The sequence below is a fragment of the Numida meleagris genome, chromosome 2 (assembly GCF_002078875.1).
Source record: "Numida meleagris isolate 19003 breed g44 Domestic line chromosome 2, NumMel1.0, whole genome shotgun sequence".
Taxonomy (NCBI): domain Eukaryota; kingdom Metazoa; phylum Chordata; class Aves; order Galliformes; family Numididae; genus Numida; species Numida meleagris.
Genome location: NC_034410.1, coordinates 16,005,971 through 16,033,398, shown reverse-complemented (window position 1 = coordinate 16,033,398; position 27,428 = coordinate 16,005,971). Strand labels below are relative to the sequence as shown.

Sequence of the window (27,428 nt, the reverse complement as noted above, 5' to 3'; positions counted from 1 at the left end):
GTCTTGACAAACTTGCATGTGGTGTTCTTTCTCTTCCCGTGTGAGCATTTGTGGGATCCACATGGCACAAATTTGGAATATTCCAACATTGCCACTGTCAACATAATAAAGTAGGAGGCATTACTCTCAGAGCAGCCCTCATTTTATTGCTACTGGAGGACTGAGTCTACTCAAGATTCAAAGTGTGGCTGTAACGTACGTACACATTAATTCTGTATGTACACATTAATTCTTTCCTGTTCTGGATTTGTGGAACCGGTGCAAATGCTCAGATCCACCATGAATGCAGTGTGCTCCTTGGATGTCTTGAAATCTCTGTGCAATGTGAAAGAGTAACAAGGTATGGATTTGTCGTAAGAAACCACAGTCTCTTGTACCACAACTGAGTTCCAGTAAGGCAGCAGCATGTTGTTGCTACTGTTTGAGCACATTTTGCAACTAGCTGGGGATCTGCTTTGTGCTGTGTGTATGAAGTTTGGTGCAGGAACACTTTTCGATCTTCAGTTCTTGATTTTGCTTTTTTTTCTGATAAATAGATATTTTTAGTGCTATTTATATGTGTGATCAGAGTTCTGCAGTCATTTTCACTGGAAGAAATGTTTAATGTTGTTTTCTGAGTATCTAGCAAGTATATTTTGTATGGCATATGCTGGTACTTACACAGACTATAATGACATTTAAGAAAAAGGAAATGTTTGCATATGGAAGTTCTTTTCACTTTTTCTTCAAGTATTACATCTTATTCAGAGTTTTGATCTTCATTCCAACTCTGGGGATTTTCTATATGGATTAGTTAAAACAACTACTATTTTTAAACCTTGTTGCTTTGATTTGATCTTCAGATTGTCTCTTCATGTCAGATCTTTTCTTCAAAGTATTCAAGTTGCTGGATTTGTCAGAGTCCAAAATAATTTTATATATTCCCCTAGTATGTTATTACATCTGCTAATGTTTAATTTGTTAGCTAGCCTAATCCTTCTCAAATATAACATGTTTTGAGGTACAGAGCAAGCATTCTTAATGTTCAGTTCACTCCCTTAAGCTCCTAATCTGAATTCACCAGTATGCTGAATCATTGAAATGCTGTTTTGAAATTCTTTGGCAGAGCTTCCTGGGCCATGCAGTCAGCTGATCCTTTTTTCTTCTATATTGATGGCACTGACTTGAAACCTATAACAAACTAATCTGAAAAGATCTGTGTGCTGGGTTATTTAGTTAGCTATTTATATCTATATTAATTAAACTTGTATCTACTTTCTAAGCCCCAAGGCATATTTACATCTTTGAAATCATAACCCAAATAAGCTACAGGCATTGTAGCGGGCACTCTTTATTGAAGTAATCACCAGTCATTGCTACAAGAAGAGAAGGCAAAATGCTGCCATTACAAGTCTTTTTAAAAACTGTGTATATCAGCCATTAATTCAACAAAGGCACTATTAGACAATCATATGCTTCATTGTATGAAGACTCAGGAATTGTGGAAGATAGCTGAATCAGAAAATACACTAAATATCCACAGTGTAAATCTTAAATATATCGATTTAGAAACATAAATGCATCTGCCAATTTCAGATGTCAGCAAAATATTAAAAAAGTCTAAACTAGATTTTTAGCTGCTCTTTTTGTTACTTCTCTGGATCCAAAAGACATGAAACACTGTAAGGTTTACAGGAAAAGAGACTTGATCTGGTTTGACCGCAGTCTGAGCTGACTTTGTATTACTGCCGTTGGTTGTTGGAATAACACAAAAAATACAGAGCACTTCTTTTCTTAGGCATAGCTTCTCTATTTAGGACAAATGCCATCAGCACATGCTACATTTGGAAAAGAAACCTCTACTATATTAGGCTTTTCTCAAGTGCCTAGTAACTGTGCAACCCGACAACATCAAAAGCCTTTTCTTATCAAATGCTGTAGTCGTGAGAGGCACTCATTTCTGTTTTGACATTCCAATGTATATAGCAGACAGCAGAGGTGATCAAGAATGTAGAGATGAGAAATTAATTTCATAATAGATAACGAATCAGATTTTTATACTGAAATTAGCAAGTATTATTGTTTATATATGGTTGCACTCTCTGATGGTCTCTGAGTGTGACTATCCAGCCAATTCCAGACCTCTCACTGGATAAGGAATTAGCTGGATGGTCACACGCAGAGAGTTGCAGTCAGCAGCTCAGTGTCCAAGTGGAGACTGGTGACGAGTGGTGTTCCTCAGGGATAGGTGCTGGGGCAGGTGCTGTGTAACATCTTTGCAGGCAACATGGGCAGTGGGATCAAGTGCGGATACTGATCAGATGAGACAAGCAAGCAAGCTGATGGTGAATGACTTAAGGAGAAGAGAGTCGATTTGGGAAAAGTCATTCCATGAAAAAAAAGTTTTGCAACCTTGAGCTAAATTCAAGTAGGATTTCATTTCATCTGATTGAGAAATACGTTAAAAAAACAGGAGAAAGTAAAGTTGAAACCACTCTGTGTACTGAGTACTCTATTAGTCAGGAGTCCACAGCAGATTTTGTGGTCACCTAAGCAGATGGAAAGAAATGTGTTTTTTTTTTTCTCCATGCATGTCTTGTGTACTGTATCTGAAATATTGCACTGTCATACAGTGTAGTCTGCTAGGTTTATTTCTTTAGTCTGAAGTAATGCTTATTTTTTCCTCAGACATGTCACAGACAATCCTGTCAAAATTTGCCTGAATGAGTTTGTTTTAAATATACACAGTGAGTGTTCAGGAACCTTGAACAAAAAAGAGGTCATGGCCTTTTGAGTGTTCTTGGCAATTCTGTAATTGTGGGGCTTAAGAGTTTACTCTGGCCAGTCTCAGTCTCTGAGGTCTCACTACCTGGGTATTTTATCTCCTTGCTGTCTATCTTTCTATCTATTTTACCACTCTGATTACTATTCTAAGAATATGCCGTCTTTCTCTCTGACCCCCTGAAGTTATTCTATTTTGATTTCTGTTTACTGTCTCAGTTCTGGTGGTGACAGTTTATTTTCCTCTTAAATATTTTGTCCTTCTGCTTTTATGCTGTTCTTATTGTTCAGTTGTTTTTTCAACATCCCAAGCAGCTCGGTAGGGAGGATGGAGAAAGAAGTTTATATAAATAAATAATCATTAAAGGAAGAGGACCGTCTAGCAACAAAATGCAGCAGAATATGTCTCTCCAGGTAGAAGGTGGGCCTCTTTGATAAATCACTGAAATGTTTGGAGGACTCCCCCTGTGCTTGGAAAGGAGCGGAACATTTAAAGAAATTCTCCTTCTGCTGTTTTTGTTGATCTGCTAATGAGCACATTTTGTGGACTGTGCAAGTGAGATGTGTCAGGACTGCAAATGAGGGAGCTTGCCCTGGACAACTGCTATTGGTAATGCTTTATTTGTACAGCTGCAGCAACAGGAGGGAACCTTGCAGGTACTGGTTTTACCCTATTTTGACCACTGTCTCAGAAAGGAGGAGACCAAAGATGGCTGAATGGATCAAAGATGGTTGATGGGCCATCAGGAGGGACTGTTTTTTCTTAATATAGCTTCATTTCTTATCAAGGGAAATTTTTTCAGGACGTGGCTTACAATGTTGTTAGGCATTGCAACTCCAAATTGCATTGCCTAATTTTAGTGACTTGAGGGCAAATGAAACCTGGGTTCTCTCGACGTTAATTCGTGGTATGCTCAGAGCCAGAGACGCATTCTTGATGTGACACTCGGGTTCAGTTCTTCTCACTGTCTTAGGAGATACCAACTTGTACTGCCTTGGAGAAAGCTTTAGCACTTTGGCTTTAAGATGCTCAAGCGTGTGAAGTGTTTCAGACTCTTGTGCTGCTGTTGCTCCATTTCACATTCCTTCATTAAGCAGTAGTAGGCATAATATAAATATTAATCTAACTCTACAGTGTATTAGGGAAGATATTTTACACATTGGTTAGGTTACTTAGATATAGAAAAGGGAGATTTATTTTCTAATACCTGCTCCACTGAACATGTAATTAATGGGGATAAGCACATGGATCCCAACAAAATGTAGGAGTCTTTAGGTGTATCCAGGTTTACACAGCAACTGAGGGAGTGTTCATAACCTCTACATATTGGACCATTTACTGCTGGTTAAATAGCTACATCCTTTCCATATCTCACCTACTTGTGATGGTGACAGATCAGGCATAGGACTGTGGAGCATTTCTGAATTCCTAGGGTTTATGATCCAGTATCATCTTGGCTCCAGATGAGACATGGGACGTAGTAGACCCTCCATTTCTCTTTCCCAATTGCAATTTTTTCAGCTTCTCTGCCAGGAATATGTTGTGCAACAAATACCTGAATGTTATTTTAAATAAAGGTGCTGTTATTACCTATCTGTAAAATAGCTGTAGTAACTCTTTTCTTCCTTATGGTGGTTTTGTGACAGCAGATCAGGTACAGACTCTCAAATGTTCAGGTATTGCAAGTACCTAACGTGAACTGAAAAGCAGAAGGTCAGCGACAAGCAGATGAGAGAAGGATGATTCAGAGCAATACGTGCTGTGCATGGAAATGCTCAAACATTACTAATCATCCGTGCACAAGGTCATTCACAAAATAAATGAAGAACTGAGTAGAACTTCAGAATGATTGGTACATAACCATGGAGTACCAAACAAGGAGTGATTTGACTGGAAAAACACAGCTTGAACTTGGTTATTTTACAGATTGACAGCCCTACCTATCAAGGACTTTCCTCAGAAATGTGCTTGTTGTTACATTTAAGACAGATACGTTTCTTTTTCTAATCCTGCTAAATGTTTAAAATAATGGAAAATTGGCTCCTCTGACTTTCTTTTGCTTATGCACAATTTATCTATCTACATTTTTTTAAATCTTTGGAATAAAATGCAATTTTAATCACAAAATCCCAAACCCTAAGTTAGACAGAAGCGTATTTCAGCAAAACCAACTGTGAGTGCTAATTCTGCTCTCAGTTTCTGAGTTCAAATCTGTAGGACCTGAAAAGGCAGCATATTACATGAGGAGGAGGACCAAAGCTTTTAAAGACAACTATGAAAGATGCTTAAGAACAAAGATATGCCCATAAAATGCATGCAGCCTTACATCTCAAATATTTTTGTGGTTTATCGGTTCTTTCTGAAAAAGAAATTGCACATCAGACAATTAAGAATTCATCAATATGTTTGCTTGTGCATTTGCCAGTACAGTTTTATGGAAAACCAGAATCCATGCAAAGGTTAGCAGATGCGGTGTTTGGGAGATGAGATGTGCCTATTATCCCTTGGGGATTTTACTGTCATTGATTTTTCAGGTGATGAGCAGCGATACAAATCGTAGAGGTATAATGAAACTTTGTTTTCCAGAGGAGGAAAATTTATCACATTTATTTTTCCCAAGTCAATGATGTTAGAGTTTGCAACTGCCCTTTCATCTGGCTCCCATCATTCCCACACCATTATATGCATAGTTCAGACTTCTCACCAGCTGGTCAGTGACCTCCAAAGACCCCTTGAAGTTTTTCATGTCCACGCAGTTTCCTGAATATAAGTTCTGAGATCCATCTCTCCTATTTTCCACTTTTGTGCAGCATTTCCTAGGGGAGATTTCTCTTCTGATTTGTTGCTCTGGTTAGTTGGTTCCCACCTACGCATACTGAAGTTTTTGAGGACTGCTCTTTCAGAGTGTGTTGTCTTGTTCTGTTAAAGAGATATTCCTCCTGAGATCTATAAAGAAGAATTCTTCTCAGGCTTCTCTGCGTTTGTCCAGGTATATTGCTGGCACGCTGCTCTAGAGAGCTTCTTGACAGCTTGGATTCAGCACGGCTAGTCCAAGATGATTGCTCTTCATTTTAAGATTTTTGCATTTTCCTTCAATAGTGGAACTGAAGCTTGTCCATTCAGAACATAGCCCTCAGCAGTCCAGTATCTGGGTTAACCTTCATTGTCATCAAATTTCTGTTTCTGCCTTCTCTGATGGTTACCTTAAAATACACAAAACTTACCTTGTGCTCTAGCCCTATTTATTTCCTCAGCTGGATTCTTCTAAAGGTCTTTGCTTCTTTTGAGACCAACAGTTTAAAGTATATAATAATAAATGTGAAACCAGGATCGAGAAAACAAAAAATGGGCTAAAGTCTGTGCCCTTTTTCCCCAGCGTTTCTTCTGTGGATGCTAGCTAGCACCTAGGAATCAACCCAAGATTAAACTGTAAGAATGTAAATGAAACAGAAATAACTTTTCTTTTCTATTTCTCTTGAGTTTGCAGCTGGTTTCTTCTGAAGTTTGTTAATTACACAGGATTTTTATGACATAATTTGCTTAATGTGGTTAATGTGGATTTAAGATCAGTGGGATCATAGATCATGTCATCTGATCTGCTGTATGTCACTCATTTTCACAATTTACCCAATTACTTCTCTACTGAAGCCAACTGCTTTGGTACATCTAAAGCAGATTTCCCAGAGAGGCATCTGCTCTCAATGTGGGAACATGAACAGGAGTGTTCCCACCAATTCCTCCAGTGTTTTGTCACATCGCGGCCTTTGGCTTGTCCTCGCTGCTGTTGATGCTGCAGATGCATAAACTGAAAATGAAAAGTCGATAGTTCCAACAGTGATGTCTGCAGTAAACTAATCAGCACTGGCTGGATTATGTCCGGCTGATATTTTGTAGAGAGATCTTTTCTAAATTACTCATCTAAATAAATACTGACAAAAACCTTACTGCAGAGGGTAACAGCCAGTCCTACTCTTTGCTGTGGTTTAACAGGGTATTTCAGAGACTTGCTATTTCCCTATTATCTTTTCCAAGTCAAGATGTTAAAAGTTTATGTCAATAAAATTCCTCTGTCGGCTTGGGAACTTGCCATGCAGTCAGTCAAGAGGCGTTCCTGGGGAACAAGAACCATCCAGTCATTTTCTTCTCAAAATCTTGATATTGACTTCTCCACCAACTTGTTAGATCAAGATGAAATTGGAACTAGTCTTGTAGAAGGTGAAGTTCTGGAACTCTAAATAGCTGCGTGTTTTGTTTTTCCCAGGTAGAAGTCACTACTTAAAAATACTCACAGAAAACCTTGCACTGTAGATCTGCAGGGATTTCAGCCCCATTGTAATGAAATGCAAAAGTCTATGCAAGTCTGTTTTATGACCTGTGTCTTGCACTAAGCATACTTGGCAAGTTGCTCTGAATAATTTAGTCTGTTATATCCAGAGATAGCTGCAGTTCCTGCAAGATTTATTTTAATATAGACTACCATACTATTATGGTTTTTAAAGTTCCTTTTTCTTAAAATCACAGAGTCTTAAAATTAATTAGTAGACTTGCCTTGTTTCTACTAAAATATTGTAATTGCATAGTGCATTTCTTTATTCATAAAATGAAGTTAGTGTACTCTTAACACTGTTGTTAAAATGTGTCAATTATTTGGCAAATGAGTGTGCTGAATGGATGTCTGTCTTTTTCATTTGAGATGTTTCAGCTCCTTGAGATTATTCTCTACTTCTCGGGTGAGCAGACCTTTGTTAAGAAAAGATTATAGCAGTGCAGCCAATAATAAAGTTTTCTATTTTTTTCACCTATGAAGTAAGTAAATTGGGACGTTCATTGACCGTTGTCACTTACTCATATGAAGAGATGAAGGAAATTGTTGGACTGTAAAAATTAAATAGTGGAGGGAGGAAATAGTTTGGTCCGAAGATCATTTTGATTTTACGGCTTCCTTGGATTTTCAACTCCTGTAATTCTAAACATGTGTGGACAATTTTTGAAATGTGCCTATGTATACATACCTGTTGCCTAGATAAAGCATTCTGATTAAATTACTCCTATTTACTTTGAATTATATATTTTTTAATGTAATGCAAAAGCGTAAACATAGGGGTATTGAATACCAAAGGAGTTCAGCTTCTCCTCTACACTTCACTTGTGTTTCTTCTCTTATCCTTAGAGTGAATGTGGCTGGAGCCACTGCTCTTACCTGCTTATCATTTCTCTTCTAACAGTCCCATGTGCTTATTTTTGCTTTTAGTGTTGCTGCTGACAAAGTATGTTTAATAATCTGTACTCAAAGCCTGACCATTTGTCAGGAAACCCACATTCTCACATGTATTTCAATATTTAACTGGAAAGTAATCCAAGATCTTTGCGTGTGAGTCTCAGGAAGAAAAAACATCAAATAAAGGAGTGCAGAGCTTGCAAGTGCTCTATACTGCTCTTAATCCATACAGCTCTTTCTGAAGGCCAAAAGCCAGATACTTATTTGAGTGGCTACCTTTTAGTGAAATCCAAAGCTCCTAACTCCCTGGCAACTTCCTAAACACCTGCAAAATCAGCTAAATTACAATGCATTAAGGTGCAGTACATTAATATTGTTCTGAGGAGCTACAGCTGGCAACCTAGACTAATAATGAAAAACATTTTCCCCAGTGCACTGTTAGCTAGGTGTATTCTGGAGGACTTTACGTTTTCAGACAAAGTTGTTTCTGTTTTTAAAAATCTCATTTAAATGGACTTAAAACTTTCACTGGTTATGTGTTGATGTCAGTGGAAATTTCTGACCTCCGGCCAAGCCCTCATCTGGCCAGCTCAGCCTCTGAACTGCTGAGATCAGCCGGCTCTCATGTCTTCAGGGTCTGGCTTATGAGGCTGTTCAGGTGGGATAACTGTACTTGCGAACATTTAGGCAAGCCAATGTAAGTGATGTTGTGTGTGAGGAATACATAGATACCAAATACAGATTAAAAACTGGCTCATAAAGATGAATGGATAAGAGGGCCCATTGAGTCAGCAAAGCCCATTTTTGTTTGTATTCCCTGAGAAGTATCCCCAGGGGCTGCCCTGAAAGTAATGCTTTCTATTTTATTACGTTGGCCCACGACATCAGGGGCAGATGGTAGTAGTATGGCAGGAGAGGTGGAACCTTCCCACCAGTATTCCATTACTTTTTGTTGCTGTGTGACAGATGGCAGCAGAGGGGCAATCTGACAAAATGGTATCTGACATGGAGCAAAGGTACGTCATTGAATTCCTCCGTGCAGAAAAAGTTGCACCCCTTGACATTCATCAATGCTTACTGAATGATGATGGAAACCAAGCAGTGGATGTGAACACAGTGAGGCGGTGGGTGAAGCATTTCAGCAGAGGTGACAGAGACAGTGGGACAACTCCACTGGTGCAGATTGTTATGAGTGTGGCATACAGGCTCTTCATCATCACTGGCAAAAATGCATAGCTCGTGGTGGTTTTGAAAAACAGAGTTTTGCAGCTGAGAACTTGCTCTCTGAAATATTTTTATTGTGCTTTTCATATCTTTTGCAGTGTCCATGGAAATTATAAGAGGCGTTACTTTTGGAGCAATCTGTGTATATTTTCTTCCTTTGCTTTGTAGTGATACTAGAATTGAAATACATTTGAATGAGAACAAGGGAAGAGTGGCATACATTTCAAACTTTCATTTCCTCTTCTCTCTCAAGTTGAGATGAGACTAGAGTTATTGGACAGAATATTTTTTCCAGTCATACTTCTGTATTTGTTATTTTATTCATTGTGCTTCACCCTATCATGGTCCCAAGGGAACTTATGAGCTTCAGACTTTCTTCCTGTCTTGTACTGGATGGCGCTGAATCTAGTAGCTCACACTTGCCAGGAAGGCATCTCTTCTGGGCAAATATTTGCCCCAAGAAATGTGATTTGTCACTTCCAGCAACTTGGTGTCTGTAGCCCCTTAGGCTGAGAGACTATACTTGCTGAATGACCATGTGTTCTTGGTTCTCATCAGGCCAGTGCCATTGTAATTTCTCTATATATTTGAGAAGTTGATTGTATTTCAGTGAAAAGATAAGCACCATTTTCTATTTGAAGATAGTTATAGAGAACTCTTACATGACAATCTCTCCTTCTTTAGCTTAGTTTCAGGATGATTTCTGTTTCCACTCAGCTTGCCCAGTTCAGGGGCCTAGACTTTCGGTTAGTCCTTACTGTTAGGCTTTTCTTTCCCCACTGAGGACACAAACTTGGTGTGTTATCTTTCCTTGTGTAGCCTTTCTGCTGTTGACCATGTATTCACCCTTGGAGAATCTTGAAGCTCTTAACATTTTTACCTGATTCAGACACCACATCAGTTTATGTCTCTCATAAGCTAAGGAAGCATTTATTAGGAAAATAAACTGTTGGAATACCCTTATCTACTCTTTGGGTCTTGTCATGCATAATACTTCATTTTTGGTAAAGGAATCTGTTTACACAGTACAAAGATGTCTCTTCCAAGACATTAACTTTTTATAACTTGAATATAAAATACTGCTCATTAGGCAAACAAATAAAAGCAGTGAAGCTAGAACATTAATAAATCTTGATAAAGACTAGAATTTATGACAAATAAATGCATTTTGAGGCCGTGTGTTCAGGTTACTTATATCTTCAGATCTGGTAGCATCTGTGATATATACACTTTTCCCCTTCAAATTGGAGAAAAGATATAACAGCATCATGGTGTTCACATGGCCATTATTTTTTCTCAGAATAACTTGTTCAGAGGTGTCACGTCCAGTGTTAGCTGAGATTTCGCTAACAGACAGGGAAAAAAAGAGGGAAAATATTTGAAGATATCTCTGTAAGAACGCATTCTAAGTATGCAGTCTTGTGTCAAACCAGAATTAGCTTGAAGGTTTAGTTTATGTAATCACCAGATAAATCTCTCAGGAAGCTAAATGAGCTCCAGTGTAAAAAATATATTCCGTAAAAAGCTTTAGAGATCTTCTGTTCCTGCCTAATGAGGATGAATCCAAAGTGTAATAAAGCCTTGTGATGGCAAAGTATTTTGATGACTCAAGTTCTAGAAGTCTGTTGTTGCATTTTACACTTACGCTGGTGGCTATGCATTTATACTGTATCATGGATTTCCAAAAGATTTTACAGGCAAGACATGTCTCTGCTGAGATGTAGCCAGAGGTTTAGTATATGTTTTGAGACAGAAAATGGGAAAAAATGTATCTACACTTGAAAGTATAGCAGGAGAGAAAAGAGAATTTCAGTAGGCAGTTTCAAGCTGGACTTTCTGTAGGCAGCTAGAAAGAACTGTTCTTTATGAAAGCTAAAACATCCTATGTGCCCATAAGGATTTTGGCTTTGATTTGCATCTTCTCTGAAATGCATTGCCCCAGAAGCAGAGAGTCTGCAACACTTTGTACTGAGGAATTGATTCCGTTCCAATTCAGAAGCAAGAATAAAACCTGAGTGGTTATTGTGTTTTCCTGCAGCAACTATGTGCTTAATAGAGACACTGAGTTAATGAACCAGTACGATTCTGCTTCAAAATTGTGAGATTTGCAAGGATAACAGAATTTTATCATACTGTGTGTCCATAGGCCTATTAGAGTAAAATATTATGGCTTCAGAAGTACATGTGGTTTAAAAAATGGAATAGAGTTGGAAGGAAGTGTACTTACATAATTGGTCTAAGAATATGTGTACCTGTTATCATACCCCTAAAATGTCTTGTGTAATTGCACCAGAAATATTTGTTGGTAGTACAGGATTGGATAGCAAGTTGTGCATCCACCAATGCTTAAGCAGATTCTGAGCTGTGAATCATGGTTTGAACAGTGGTATGTGATGCCCATAGTGTGCATAGGCTCATGAATGCCTTCATTCATGCCCATCTGTTAGCAATGGCAGTGTGCCCACATACAAGTGGTTTGGTCCCTTTTCTAGAAAGCATAGTGCCAGACTGTTCTGAGTTTGGATGGCAAGCTTATCAAACATTGCAAACAGTGTCACTTGCAGAAAAGCCCTTCTCAGTATTTGAACTGAGGCATTAATAGGTAACTTGATATAGTAGGTTATAGGGAGGTTATTTTATGTTAGAAAAAAACATTCAGATAGGGCAGAAGAACGCAGAGTGCTCATCGCAAAGGCACAACAGGATCCTAAGAGGAGGAGCTGTGTGTCCAAGGCTGCGGGAGGGGGTGGAAGGAGTGGGGAGAGCCGAAAGGAGCGCTTGGATGGAGCGTCTGCTGGCTCATTTGGGGGCAGAACTGCCTAGGGACAGCCTGAAATAGGCTACTGCAGTCAGACTAGGGCAGATGGTGTTGGGCAGCGGAACAGATCAGATAGATCTCTACACAGTTTCTCCTAGATGCTTGTTAATTGAATTAGCCCAAAGGACATTATCTTAAGTGGCTGTGACACATCCTGCATTGAACTGTGCAGAGTACTTGCAACAAATTCTGAAGTTAAATTTAAAAAAAGTACGTAGTTCTCCTGTAAAGATTTTTGGGTTAGCTGTACACAATTATGAGAGAATTTGGTTATTTGAAAATGAGAAAAAAAATAATACTTTTCCTGCAGTTTTCTAAAATAGGTGCCTTTCACCTTGAATCCATAACTGGATGATGCTGTTGCTCATGTTCAAAGCTCTGTATCTCATTTCTGTTTATCTAACATGGATAACTCATTTCCATGTATCTGATATGGTGGGGAAAAGAAGAGTTGAAAAGTTAACTGGTCTCTTTCTTTGGGGTTTTTGAGCTAAGGGCCTACTTAAAATGTTCAATACCTAGATTTAGGCTTTGTAGTGCTGCCACTTCCTCATATTTTTAAATATACTTGTTCTGTGACTAATGATCTTTTGAAATATTGTACTATTGCATATTCTTCATCAATGGGGATGACAGAAATTTGATGACTGCAAATAAAAATGACTTTCTGATCTATCCATGATACTTCTATGCCTTAAGAACTGAAGTAAAAAGAAACTTCTCTTAAATAGCTTCAGTCCTCCTAATATGGTTTACTAATTGACATAAAGTAAAGCAGCTTTTCTAAAATAGATGATTAAGTACCTTTCTAGTCTGTGGAGATGTGTATTTGAAGCCTTTAGGCCAAGATTATGACCAGGAAAATGAAGTCCTGAACTTCTCAAGCATATCGGCTTTTATCCATGGATAATCTGTGGAACTTGTGCATGAGTAGGGTTGATTTACTTGCTGTCTACAATTTAGGCAGAAGTTTTATGCCTGACTTAGGCAAACTGTATCCCAGTCAATGCACCTTGGGAAACTGTTAAAATATTTTCATCTGGATCTGGTGCCCTAGGTGAAGGCAAAATTAATCTTCTCATAACGGACTAAGTAAAGATACAGAATTTCTTTCAAGAGAATAACAGCAAAGCTATAAAAGGAGCGTTTCCTCCTTTTTTTTTTGTAAGGACCATGTCCCTTATACTTTTGAACGTTAAATTGTTCCATATAGATTCTCTTCGCACTATTACTGACCTATCTGTCCTGATAGCAGAAATGTACTATAGTGGGTGAGGTGCCTGTAACGATTTTAGCTGTTGTTTTCAGACAGCGTATGTGTCTGTTCTTCATGCCAGCTCAATTGCTGGGCTGAGTGAGTGCTGTGTCAGCCAGCTAAGGCTCTCTTCCATGTCTGTAACTCTTCAGGTCTTAGTGTACTTGACTATTAGCTGGTGACCTTACAAAATCTTTTTGTCTCTTAACTCCACAAGTGGTAGCATGGCTACTGGGACCATATTCTGGCAAGGGTGATAATAGCTCAAAACATGTGGAGGTTTAAAGCAAACATATAAATGCATTTGCCCAAATGACAAATGGCTTTATGAAGTCTCACACACAGCTGCAGTAACTAGTACATGATCAAGCACTGTCTGACTACTCTTCTGGTTTCCAAATATTTTTCCCCAAACCTTTGTTCCTTAATGAACAGTGAGTGGTATCTAAACAGGTTTCAGGAGCTGGTGAAACAGAGGATATCACATTTCCTTATGTGTCATAAACAGGTTTTGTGGCATTTATCAGCAAAATCACTTGCATTTTTTTTGTGAGATTTATGCTGCTGTCATAGTCTAATACATTATAAAGGCAAAAGTAGAAAACGATTTACTGTCAGATTTTCAGTGGGCAGAGTAGTCTCTTAGAGCTGCAGAGGGATTTTCTCTGCTGTTGATAGCAGCATGCATATGTGGGTGAATCCTATACTCATCCTACGCTTCTAGGTTGGAGCTCATCAGGCTGTTGTTGCATACTGTTTGTCAGTATAGGGAAGGTGTGCCTCTGGAAAGAACACTACAGAATGAGAGTTTTGGTTATCATAAAGTAGGAGGGGCTGATATGAAATAAAACCAAATCTTCTCTGTGTCACATTTGTTTGCTTATTTGCTTAGGTAGAAGGACCAGAGGATAGAGAACAGCAGCCACACATTTCACCAAACATATTTAAAAGAATGTGATTCCACTAAAGTGAAAAATGTGAGCATGGTTTTTGGTGTACTGAGTTTCCATTTTAGCCCCTTGGCTCTGATTAAAGATTATTCAATTTAAAAATAGTAATCCTAAAATTTACTGTAAGAGACTTAATGCTGGCAGTAGTCAGTTGAACATCCCAGTGACTCCTGATGGAAATGGGAATGACATATTCTTAGAATAGCCTTCTAGAAAGCCTAAGCAAGCAAAAACAGTAAGTGCAGTAATTCTTGCTTTTCAAAGCCTTGGTCCATGACAAACCAAATGTAACATACATAAGAACAGGTAGAAATGGATGTTGACAGCTCGGAAGAGCATCAAAACTATTGTCCTTCATATAAACACTGGAAGAAATTTTCAGAAGACTCAGGTCTTTTGTCAAGCTTGGACCAAGTCTTCGACAGCTTCCATAACATGCTTGACCACTGGGCAAAGGAGTCATTCAGAGGTGTCTACACTGAAATGAAGAAGTGGGAACATTTTTTACCAACAGTCCTGCCTCTGCAACCTTCATAGCTGGCTGACACACGCCAGCTGCCACTGTGCTGCATTTGAAGCAGTGCTTTCTTGGTCGATAGCTAGCCAAAAGTCTCAGCTGCTCGGACAAATGGTTCAGTGCAAATCAATGAGGTTTTCTAGACACAAGCAGTTAATATTTCAGCAGGCAACTGCAGACAAAATTGCTGTGTCAGATTTCATGGCAGAGAGAGCTGTTGCCCTTGTTCAGAAAATTGTGTGCCTGGAAAGTGTTCAGACCTTCCCGTTTCAACCATCTGAAAATTTCTGCTTTGAGATCAACTTTGAAATGAGTATTTTCCCTGTATTTTTCTAGTTTTGAAGAATCAAAGATAAACTGGTATGGTTTCTACTCCCTGGCAAACCTCAGGGGGCAGGTTAATGCTACAGACTTTGCTCTGTTTATATTAAAAGTCATTATTAAAATTCCGGTGTTTTTGAGCAACTTCTTGCTGGATGCTTTTTACACAAGCCGTATTCATGGATGTGCAGATGCATTTTATTTTTCCATCTGATCTACCAGGGCAAAGTGAGCCTTTGGCTGCACACAGTATTTGTCAGATTCCCAGAAAGTATCTGCCTTGAAACACGTTCAGTCCAGTAGCAGTGAAAAACACTGATGAAATTTTGCACACTGGTTTGATTCAACAAGCCATCTTTTTAAAAGAAATAGCTTGATTCTGCTCTAAAAACAAACAAACCAACCAACCAACACTGCAGCGAAGCACAGCAGCTTTTTCTAAGCTCTCTCTGTCTCAACCCACGTCTGCCATTTTTGCCCCTACTTTCCTGAATGTGTCTGTGTCACCCAAAGGGCATAGTCCTGGGCTTTTGGCCAGTATCCTGGGCTTGAATTCCCACACAGAAAAGCCTTTACTTAGAAAAATAATACCATGTGGCTGCCAGTAGGCACAATACTACCTCTACTGCCAGGATGTACTGACTCTAAATGAAGCTGTGACAGACGGCCTAAGAGGTTTCAGTGCTTTCTTTCTCTAGATCAAGATTACCCAATTAATTTGTACTGTGGTGCATAGGGTTTTATCAGGCTCTGGTTGGATGGGTGGGATGCACTGGTTCTAGCTTTGCTGGACCGAGCAAGGTCTGTGGTTGGGGAAGGCTGTGCACAACCTGGGCTGGCAGGCTCCTGGTAAGGCCAGGACAATGGAAAATGACGTGAGATCATCCCATAAGGGACAACATCTGCTGGAACCAGTAGAAATGTGCTCCTGTCCAGATTGTGCCCCAGCCTACCATCTGAGCAGCCCTGTGTTAGATTTGTGTGGCATTTTACTTGATAAAATGCTCTTCTGTGCACGATGCTTGAAGAACTAGTGTTATGTTACTGACATCCTCATGTATGGTACTAGGTAGATAAAGTGTCTTCTTCCAGTTCAGAAACAGTTCTAGAGATTTTGGGTCACATCCAGACACTACAGTTCTGTTACATGTGATTCTCAGCAGTAAGGCTGAGAATCTCTGAGAATCTATCTCTTGAATTACTACATTGAAAGCTTTTGTAGCATTCAAATGAGTTGAGGGGAGAATAGAGAACAGACAGTGTCGTATGTGCACAGACATACATTCCAGGCACAGCCGAAAGATCTTTTATCTGGAAGATGGCCAGAACAGCACTGAAAGGAGAATAGAAATGGGTTGTCCAGGAGTAACGTTAGAAGCAGGTAGACAGCAGCCTGGCAGACAGTGGGAAGGAAAAGAAAAAAACAGAAACAAAACAAACACAAAAAAAACAAACAAGAAAACAAACAAAAAAATGATCCAGAAATTAGTGAAATACTTAAGAAGAAAGCAGCAATGAGTTTTCAAGAAGGAATGTGTGACCGGAGCACCGAGGGAAGAGCAGGAGCATCCAGCAGGAACGAGAAGAACATGAAATAGAAATAATTCAATCAGTAGGACCTTTCTGTTGTTGCAATTGGAGAAATCCATAAGTGAGCAAAAATTATATTTTTGTTCAGAAAGTGGTGATGCATAGAGAGATTTGATGTACCTTAGTGGAAACATATGGGGAAGAATGGGAAAAAGTCAAATATGATATTGAGATATTGGAGTTTGGGACAGAGAGAAGCAATCATTTTTGAGAGAGTGGTTGAGAAAGAAAAATGAGCAGCTCACTTTTTGCTAGGTTTATTAGAAGGAGGAACTTCAAAGTGTAACCTAGTAAATAGAGTCCATCAAACCAGAATTAGGCCAGCTGCCTATTATTGGAATAGCTCAAGGAAAATGTCCTTGTCTGTTCTCTCATCGTCCCTGGTTACTTGTTTTCACTCGGTTAAGAAAAGTCAGTGGAACTGCATTTAAAAGTGTTGTCACTTCCCAGTCTGTCACAGGGTTTTTGCCAGCTCTCTTCAAAAGGAGCTGGTGCCTAGAACTGTGCCAGCTGGTTGATGTGATCATCTCATCACTTTACTAGAAAATCTAAATATACAGCAGTACAAACTGAAATATGTCTGCTGTCCTGTTTTGCAACTATTCTGCATTTTATCGAAGATTTTTTTTGCATTAAAGCAGTACTGAAGCTCTCTCTATCTTTCTGTTCTATAGGTTGTCATTTTGTATTTTGAGCCAAGTGTATTTCGCTGTGTTCTCCTAAGATGGGTTCGTCTTCTGGGCTTTGCTACTGTTTATGGAACTGTGACGCTCAAGCTGCACAGGTATTTCACATATTATTAATTTCCATCTCTGTGGGAGTATGTGCAATCTGTATGGGTACTCAGATTGAAGAGCTGCAAATAATATCATAAATAAGTGCCATTTCTGATTTTTAAAACCACTGTGTATTTCTCCACGTTATTTCTGATGAAATTATATGCTACTAGTCCCAGTAGAGAACTATGAATGCAGGCAGTGATAGTTGCACAATGAGGCTGTTTCTCAGAAGTGTTGAGCTGGAGCTGCAGGATTTGATGAAGAATATATACATCAGCTGTAAAATTGTGCAAGAACCACTTTTCAAAGGTGAATATATTCTACTTGAATGTAGGATGAAGTAAAATGTCTAAGCTTTCCATGTAAAGTATTCATAGAGATATTTGATGTTCCTAAGTGAGTGATGCTGGGTGAAACAGAATACATTATGGTGTATGTACATACTCTGATTTCTTATGGCTTATAAGTCAAGGGCTGCTCTCTTCAGGCACTCACAGCAGACAGGCAGCATGCTCATGAGCATCAAGTGCCTGCCAGCAAAAATGTGTGGGAAATTCTGGGATACGCTGGGGGAGGTTCCACTGGGTTGGCAATGCATTCAAATGCAATTCAGAAATTAAGATTCAGAGACTTAACTTCAAATTCCATTTTTGCAATCCCTTTAGAAAGTGAAGCCTTTGCTGGATAAAATCCTAATGCTTTTCTCTCTTTCAACTTCAGTGGAAAAAAACTACTGAAACATTCTGTAAATATTTTTGTAAATATTTTTATAGAAGAGAAATGCAGTATGCATATATCGATACTTAAACACCTTGGATGAAGTAAGCGTGCTCCTCTTTTTATCTTAGTTTCATTACGGAGTTGACATGTTAGGTAAGGAAGGTTCAATATTATACTCATAAAATGAATGAGAACCGAAAATGTCTTGTTTATGTTGTGCAATTGGCTTGTCGCATTTTAGGTGGAGAAACCCACTTTTCCATTGAAGTAGAGCCTCTTCTTGCATTTGTATCTCTGGTTACAAGAATACACTTTGGCTGTTAAACTGCAGCTATATCTACGTCTGGCCTCATCTTCTCACTGAAATATATCCAGAAAACCCCACACTTGTGTGGGATTTTCTGTGATGTACAATTTCTTATGTAAAAAGATTAACAATTAGAACGCTATAGTAAAGATATGACAGTACTGGTGATTTTGTTTGGTTGACTCATTATCTGTAGTTCAGATATACAGGAAACAGCTTAAGACTATGAAAGACTCCCATCATCATCACAGTTCTGCTGCCCTAACAGGATCTTTGTATTATTTTACATGGCATGAAGCAGCAGTGTCCTGACAGGGGAGTTGGTCTTCTGCTTGTGTGAAATGAGCACAGGCTGGAAAATTCAGCAGAAAATCTTGCACTTCTGGTTTACTCATTCAGCATTTTGGTGTTAGGTGGCACCTGTGATAACAGGCTCAGCAAGCAGGAAAAAGACTGAATAAGAAACCAAGCTCATCTTTGATGAGTGCAATACAATGGAGGCTAACAGCTCTATGAGAGGAGCCCAGCCAGTAGACCGAGGAAACTGATTATTCCCCTTTACTTGGCATCCCTTAGACCATCTCCGCAATACTGTTTCCAGTTTTGGACTCTTCCAAGACATCACTGAACTCAAGTGAGTTCAGTGAAAGGCCACCAAGATGATCAGGACTTGGAGCACTTGCCATGCAAGGAAAAGCTGAAGGAGAAGAGAGAACTTTGAAGGGACCTAAAAGCAGCTATTCAGCACCTACAAGTTGCTTACTGAAAAGATGGAGCTCTTTACAGTGACGTAATTAAGCAGTGGAGCTGGTTCCAGTGAGGTTGTGAATCTTCATACTTGGAGGTTCTAGGGCCCAGCTTGATGAAGTGCTGAGTAACCTGGTTTGAATTCAGTGTTAACCCTGCTTTTAGCACTGGATGGCCTTCTGAAACTATTTGTCTCAAACTGATTCTAGATTTCTACATAAAATGCATATAAATCAAATGAAATAAAGAAATGAAATAAATATTTCATGTATTAATCTAGAATTACTTTTTCTATGAATATATCTTTGTTTTCCAGTGAGGTTTCATGATCATTCTTTTCCTACATTCATGATACCGTGTGGTGGTTTTCTTTTAGTACTAAATGTTGCAGTCAAGGAGTGTGCCTTGCAAAGGACCAAGTCATGTTTCATATATGTTTTATTATATATTTGCAAGAATTATGCTAATTGAGTAATATGATACTAGTAGAAATTTAGTAGAAATTTTTGGCAGATCTAGTTTAATCCACAGTCACTGCAGGGCTGGAAAATGGCTAATTACAGACACCACAGATACTCATGACAAGCCCTGATTCCCTCCTGCAGGTAGCCTGTGTCTTGCCTGCGGGAAGAACGGGATGCTAGCAATGAACTGATGATTTTTCTGAGTTTAATGGAAATATCAGTGTTGTGTAAAAGCAGTTATTAGTGATAACTAGAAAGTCTAAAGCTGTGTTTCTCAACAAGTGAGGTGCTTTGAATAGCAATGGAGCATGAAGGTTATGGAAAGCCAGGTAGGAGGCACTTGAAACTCTTGCTCTCTTTATGGCTTTCTTTTCCCTTTGCTCCCCACTTCCTAGGGAGAGCTTTGAGGTTTTATTAGGATCAGACATCAAGGAAAAATCAGAAAAATAGCCAAGAGCAGATGCTTAAGGAAAAGAAGAGAGAAGTCATGTACTGATTTATTCTTTGAACAACCATCACAGTTAATTTCTGAAGTGCCTCATCTCAAATTACCTCTTTCTTATTCACTGTACATTTTTAAAATAATGAGCTGATGTTTACGGAGGTGGGTAAGGAAATGAGCTTAATTTAAGAAATCTAACTCTACAGCAATGTACAGCAATGTACAGCAGTCTCAGTACTTTCCTCAAAAATGGATTCCTCAAACTAATTCTCTCAAGAACTAATGATGTTTCAAGTTTAATCTTTTGTGTTTAAAAGAGCTGCTGATTTTGCATCTTTCAGTATATTTCTCAGACTGAAGACTCTCTGAACCCTTAATTCTGTATTAAAGCATAAGAATGGAAGAAATCTGTAGGTAAACACATACAGATGTGCATATGTATATGTAATATTTGTGTGTACACAACAGCTTACAGACTTTTTAGGGGAATGACTGGTTACAGACTGTCCTTCCTTTAGGCTAACAGTTCCAAGGCTAGGAATGGAATCTCCAATTCAGGGCAGTCTCCCTTTAATATACATGAAGATGTTAACTCTGTGAAGTAGTTCTGTAATTGATTTAAATGCTGTGCTAAGATGACATTGCTGTGTGTTGCCATCTGGCACAGTGACACTTCCAACCCACCTGAGTGAATGGTGACCCTTCCTACAGACCTCTGTAGGCACTAACGGATGGAGAGAGAAGAGTATGAGTCGTGGGCAGCGCTGCATGTCAGGTGTCATCGTTCAGTGTCTTACAGAAGCGGAGGCTCATGCTAGCAGAGAAGCCAAAAAAGCTGTCAGTTTACTTCTTCTTAACCGCTTGGAAGGAGGTGTGCATTGACTGTGAGAACAGGAAAGAAGAGAAGGAAAATAATCTGCTGTAGCATCCTCTTTTAGGGAGATGAGGGAAGGAATATACAGGAGTGGTTGTTAGGAATACAGTGCAGAAAGGTACAGAAGGTACTGTGGCAGCTCGAATGTGTAGGCTTGTTTGCAAGGGAGGAAGAGGGGTGGTTTAATTGATTTGTAGAGCTAGTTATGCCGTAGGGGCTTTCTATAACCATTCTAAACTCTTGTATTTCTCTTCACTGGAAAAGTGTATGTGTGCAACTGAGAAGCTTGGTCTTTGTTATATTTATGCAACTCTGTGCATTTTGTAAATCCAATTATGGTAAACAGCTATCCTGCTTTATTATATCCCCATGAAATAAATTACAGCATCACCCAAGAAAGCGAAGCCACGCATCACTGTGAACTCTTCTTTAAAGACCAGTCATCGTGGGACAAACTTTCTGTGAACACGATGAGTGTATGTTACAGGATATATTCCATGGTACTTTGTTCTGAAACTTGCTATAAATCTCCCACAGTCTCTGGAAGGAGAATTCATTTGCCTCTCTATCTGAGTGACTTGTGGAACTGTCAGAAAATGATTGATTGCCTGTTTCATCCTCACAAAAATGGTCAGGCTGCAGTCTGGGTTAGATTTTACCCCAAGACTCATAAACTTTGAAACACTCCTATCTTGGCTGAGATATGGATTTTTATGGGAATTGAGTTTGGATTAAAGCAGGTAAATACTCTTGTTAGTTTTGTGCAGTTATGTAGTAAAGGTGTAACCTCAGTCTCCTTATTAACTGCTAATAAGGGAAACAAAACTCAGTGACACCATGTTTCTATACCTTCCATGCGTCCTCCTGGAAGGCTTGATGTGCAGTTTGCCTGGTCTCATTCATTGTCTTCAGTAGCGGAAGTGAAGGGTTGTGTGGTCAAGACACGAAGCCGCCATCAGTCACTCTTGCAGAGAGACACTAAGTGCTGAGGCTGGCACTCAAGTTGTGGAGATCCCTGGAGGGAGGCAGAGGAGACATTTTTCTGGAGAGGGGAGAGACACTTGGTCTGAAGCCTTGGCTGAACAGTTGCATGAGCACTTCTTGTGATCATTCCTGCTTCAAGAAAAAGGGCAGCAGGACTTGAAAATAACCATCGTGCACTGAGAAGATACTTGCTTTGTACTGCCAATTTCTCTTCCAAAAGGGAAGTTAACTCAAGAAGCTTCCAGAATTTGCCAGTGCTTGGCAGAAGGCCTTCTAGCCATAAACCTTTTGCTGTGGGCTGCTGGAGCTCTGTGCTGCTTCAGCTCTTTTGCAGACATAGCTCCCTCTTCTGCCTCTTTAATTTGTGTTTATGCACAAGTTATCACAAGTTATAATGCTGCTTTGGATGCCACAGCCAGCAACACTACTGAATCGATCAGGATTAAAAAAGAGCCTTCCTACATCAGTGTCACCGCATTGTTAGCTTCATTCCCTTCCTCCTGGTTTTAGCTAAAAAGGAGACATGGGTAAAAAGGAGAGGCATCAGGTAGTTTTTGTATTTATCATGCACTTGATTTAATTAAAAATGGTAAATCTGTGAGACCAAACATCTTTGTCTTTTTCCAGTATTCTTTCTACATACAGCAGTTTGTTGTCATTCATATTTTCCCACCTGTATTTAAAAAAGAAATAAAGCAGAGCATGGAAAATGAGTATAAAGGAAGACCAACTGACATCATCTACCTGGACTTGTGCAAAGCACTTGAGAGTGGCATGCATGACATCCTGGTCACCAAATTGAAGAAAAATGGATAAGGAATTGGCTGGATGGTCATACTCAGAGAGTTGTGGTCAATGGCTCACTGACCAAGTAGGGACCACAGTGGTATTTAACATCTTTGTAGGTGACATGGACAGTGGAATTGAGTGCACCGTGTCAATGGTTTACGGGCGTTCGGCCCGGTTCCGTGACAAAGGGGACGGGGGACCCACGGGCCCACGCCCCAGGAAAAGGGAAAAGGGGAAAAGGGTAAGGAGATGGCCCTGAGAGCAAAGAACAGTGGCAACAATCTGAGGAGAAACAAACTAATTTACTAAATAAAATATCGGAATGCAAAACAACACACTATAATACAATATAATTACAATTTAAGCTGATAAATCCAATACAGAGAGAGAGAATGTCCCAAAATCAAGGTAGGCCTTACTCTACTACCGACGATAAGACGGCTGGAGAGCGAGGTGCTGCCAAGACGAGAGATGGCGGAAAAAAGGGACGAGGTCTCGTGATCTGCAAGTTTTTATACTGCGATCTTTTATCTTTTCCCTGTGGCTGGAAAATGGTAACAGAGGAGCAAAGTACTGTGGGGAATGTAGTAGTCCTTCTCTTCTGAGAACCAGGTACATTCACTACATGATGTTATGATGTGGAGTAGCAATAACCGAAAATCATAAAACCATGACACACCGTCTGCAAGTTTGCAGGTGACACCAGGCTGAGTGGTGAAGTTGACACGCTAGAGGGAAGGGATGCCATCCAGAGGGACCTGGACAGGCTTGAGAGGTGGGCCCAGCCTCATGAAGTTCAACAAGGCCAAATGCAAAGTCATGCACCTGGGTAGGGGCAATCCCAAGCATAAATACAGGCTGGGCAGAGAATGGCTTGAGAGCAGCCTTGAGGAAAAGGGTTTGGGGATGTTGGTTGACGAAAGATGACATGAGCTGGCAGTGTGCGCTTGCAGCCGAGAAGACCAACCGTATCCTTTGGGTTGCATCAAGAGGAGCGTGACCAACAGGTCGAGGGAGGTGATTCTGCCCTCTGCTCTGCTCTCATGAAACCCCACCTGGAGTACTGCATCCAGTTCTGGGGCCCCCAACAGAACATTGAGCCATTGGAACGGGTCCAGAGAAGGGCCACGAAGATGATCAGAGGGCTGGAGCACCTCCCTCACAAGGATAGGCTCTTCAGCCTGGAGAAGAGGAGGGTCCTGGTGGACCTTATAGCGGCCTTCCAGTACCTGAAGGGGGCCTACAGGAAAGCTGGGGAGGGACTTTTTGTAAGGGCATGTAGATACAGGACAAGGGAAAATGATTTTAAACTGGAAGAGGGTAGATTTAGACTAGATATCAGGAAGAAATTCTTTACTGTGAGGGTGGTGAGACACTGGAACAGGTTTTCCAGTGAGGTTGTGGGTGCCCCCTCCTTGGAGGTGCTCAAGGCCAGGCTGGATGGGGCTTTGAGCAATCTGGTCTAGAGGGAGGTATCCCTGCCTATAGCAGGGGTGTTGGAACTAGATGATATTAAGGTCCCTTCCAACACAAACCATTGTATGATTCTGTGATTCTATGTGTGTGGACTCTTATACCACTTGCATTATTTGTAGCTCATGTCACTGATACTTCTTTTTTATGAGAAGAGATAGTTCCAGTCCTGTGGAAGATGTCTGGGGTGTCTGAGAAAAAAAAAAGGATGTTGCTTGAATGAGTTTGTCATTTGGTGTATATGATGCAGACAACTTCTAAAGCAGCATCTCACCAAGTGCCAAAGGAAAAGAGATTTGCTTCATCTCTCAGTTCATTTTGAAACCCATTGACCAAATTCAGCCAATGAGATCAGAGAAGCAGATGTTATATGCTACAAAGCTTTGTGAAAAATGTTTTTGGAGCAGAAAACAGTTATGACCAATCCCACAGGGCAGAAAGGTGAAAGGCACAGGAAAAGCAGATACCTGTGGCTGATGTGCCCTGTGCTGGCTGACAGCTCATGTGCTCTGCCTCTTGCCTGGCTGTTAGGGGGAGTAGGAGAGAAGAGTTGGACATGCTGCAAAAAAATCTATATACATGCAGTTTGTAAGGAACTAAGTTTCACTAATTAGGATGGTCAAGGTCATCTGCTTTCTTGTTAGTGTGTCTTAATCTAATTCATTCATTTCCCAAGTATAATTCATTTATCTTGCCTCCTGCAAACTTTTGCTAGTTTATTATTTTATGGTATAAATAAAAAGAGGGTGTAAGAGTTAGGTAATTCCATGTAGCATTCTTGTATGATGCACATTCAAAATGGAATTCTCATTTTGGTAGTGATTCTAGATTAAATAACGGTCATGCTCCATTTTATTGTGGCTTTTTTCCCAATAAAATCTGCATTATTAAAATCCTATTTAGCTCATTTTGTATCCTTGCCATTCTCAAGCAATAACTACCCTTAACTAGACAGCATAATGGTTCTGTTTCATATTTCTGAATAAAATATCTACTTTCATATATATAGACTAATAAAATGTGGCATAACTGTTATAAGAATGTTCGGTGCAGAATTAATCTTGATGGAGCTCAGCACAGAAATGGGACTAACAAACATTATCTTTAAGCAAAAAATTCAACAGAGAGGCAGCACTGTCCTGCACCAACCACTGCCATCCATAACAACCGCCAGGTGCCAGGAGCTGCTGAGGCCTTTCCCATCCCATTTAGTGATAGGACCAGAGGGAACAACCTCAAGTTGCACCATGGGACGTTCAGGTTGGATATGGGGAAAAATTTCTTCACTGAAAGAGTGGTCAGGCGCTGGAATGGGCTGTTCAGGGAGGTGGTTGAGTCACCATCCCTGGAGGTGTTCAAGAAACATTTAGATGTTGTACTGAGGGACGTGGTTTAGTGGAGTAATATTGGTGATCGGTGAATGGCAGGACTGCATGATCTTTTAGGTCTTTTCCAACCTTGGTGATTCTATGATCCCTTGGTGCTTCCTTGCAGCATGAGGAGGGGGCACCTCTGTTGCTCTTCATCTCCCCTTAGCCTTCTTTGCTTAGCACTGTGCCCGCAGCCTGCCCTGGGCAGCTGTGTGCCTTAGACTTTCCCCTGCCCTGAGGTCTGGGCTGGGCCTTCATCTCACAGGGCAAAGTCATTCCCGTACTGGGGAGACTGAGAGATGACACAGGAGTCTGTTACTTGATGATGCCGGTCACTTCACCAGTAGGGAAGCCAAAAAAGCAGAGATGTTTAATGCCTTCTTTGCCTCTGTTTTCAGCACCGATTATAGGCTCTGGGACCACCAGAGCATTCACTTTGACAGCTGTGACTGCAGTAACAATAAACTCCCACCCAACCCAAAATTTTGTGCAATTTGCAGCTCCAGCTGGATGCATATAAGTCTATGGCACCCAAAGGGATTCATCCCGGGGTACTCAGAGAGCTGGCTGATGTCATCACTCAATTATTTTTCAACAGTCTTGGGAATCTGGAGAGGTCCCATTCAAGTAGAAGCTGGCAAATGTTGTCCCAAGAGGGAAGACTTCAGTGATTGCAGGCCCGTCAGCCTAATTTCAGTGCCACGCGAAAGTATGGAGAAAATTGTTCTGGGAGATATTGAACATTGGAATTGGGATCCTGGGCAGCCTGATCTAGTGGTTGGCAGCCCTGCCCATGGCAGAAGGTTGGAAGTGGATGATCTTTAACGTCCCTTCCAACGTAAGCTATTCTGTGATGCTGTGAAAAACAACTGAAAGGCAATGCAGTCATTGGTCACAGCCAACATGGGTTTGCAAGGAGAAAGTCTTGTTTAATTAACTTGATCTCCTTTTATGACAAAGATGCCCAAGGGAAATTCAACAAGGGAAGCCACTTGATGTTGAATGTTTTGGGGTTTCAGCAAAGATTTTGTTACTGTTTCTCACAATATCCTTCTGGACAAAATGTCCAGCATACAGCAAGGCAAAACCAGAACGTGTTGTGTGAATGACTGGCTGATGAGTTGGTCTCAAAGGGTTTTAGTAAATGGGATTACATCAGGCTGACAGCTAGTCACTCGTGAGGTTCTGCAGGGCTCCATTTTAGTACCAGTTCTCTTTAGTGTTTTCATCGATGACTTTGATAAAGAATTTGAAAGTAAATTAAGTTAGTTCATGTATGATGCTAAATCGGGAGGAGCTATTGACTCCCTTGGGAGTAGAGAGGACTTGCACAGAGATCTTTACAAATTAGAGGGCAATCACCAATTGCATGAAAGATAAGAAGAGCAAGTGCTGGATTCTGCACATGCAACAGGGCTACCTTGTCTGTATGTTCAGACTGGGGCATAGAAGACTGGAGAGTAGCTCCACAAAAGGGATCTTGGGAGTTTTGACTTACAGTATGTTGAGTGTGAGCCAGCAGTGTGCCCTGGGGTGCACCAGGCCCGGCACTGCCACTGGGCGAGGGAGGGGCTGTCCTGCTCTGCTCTTTGCGGCCTCAGCTCCAGCACTGGGTGCAGTTTGGGCACCGCAATGTAAGATGGACATTGGAGAGCGTTCAGAAGAGGACTACAAAGGTGGTGATGGCTCTGGAGGAGCATATGAGGAGCAGCTGGGCTTGCTCAGCCCAGAGCAGAGAGGGCTGGAGGGAGGCAGCTCCTCACAGGGAGTGGAGGGGCAGCGCTGAGCTCTGCTTTCTTTGACAGCGACAGGGCCCGAAGGAGCA

General features: G+C 40.4%; 1 protein-coding gene across 1 annotated transcript in view; it reads left to right on the top strand.

Moving 5' to 3' along the window:
• The window catches only part of GPR158 (G protein-coupled receptor 158), a 186,915-nt gene that overhangs the window by 114,741 nt on the left and 44,746 nt on the right, over positions 1-27,428 (top strand). The window contains exon 6 of the mRNA XM_021387850.1: positions 17,329-17,438. Within this exon, the coding sequence (XP_021243525.1) occupies positions 17,329-17,438 (110 nt within the window). The remainder of the gene's footprint in view (positions 1-17,328; positions 17,439-27,428) is intronic.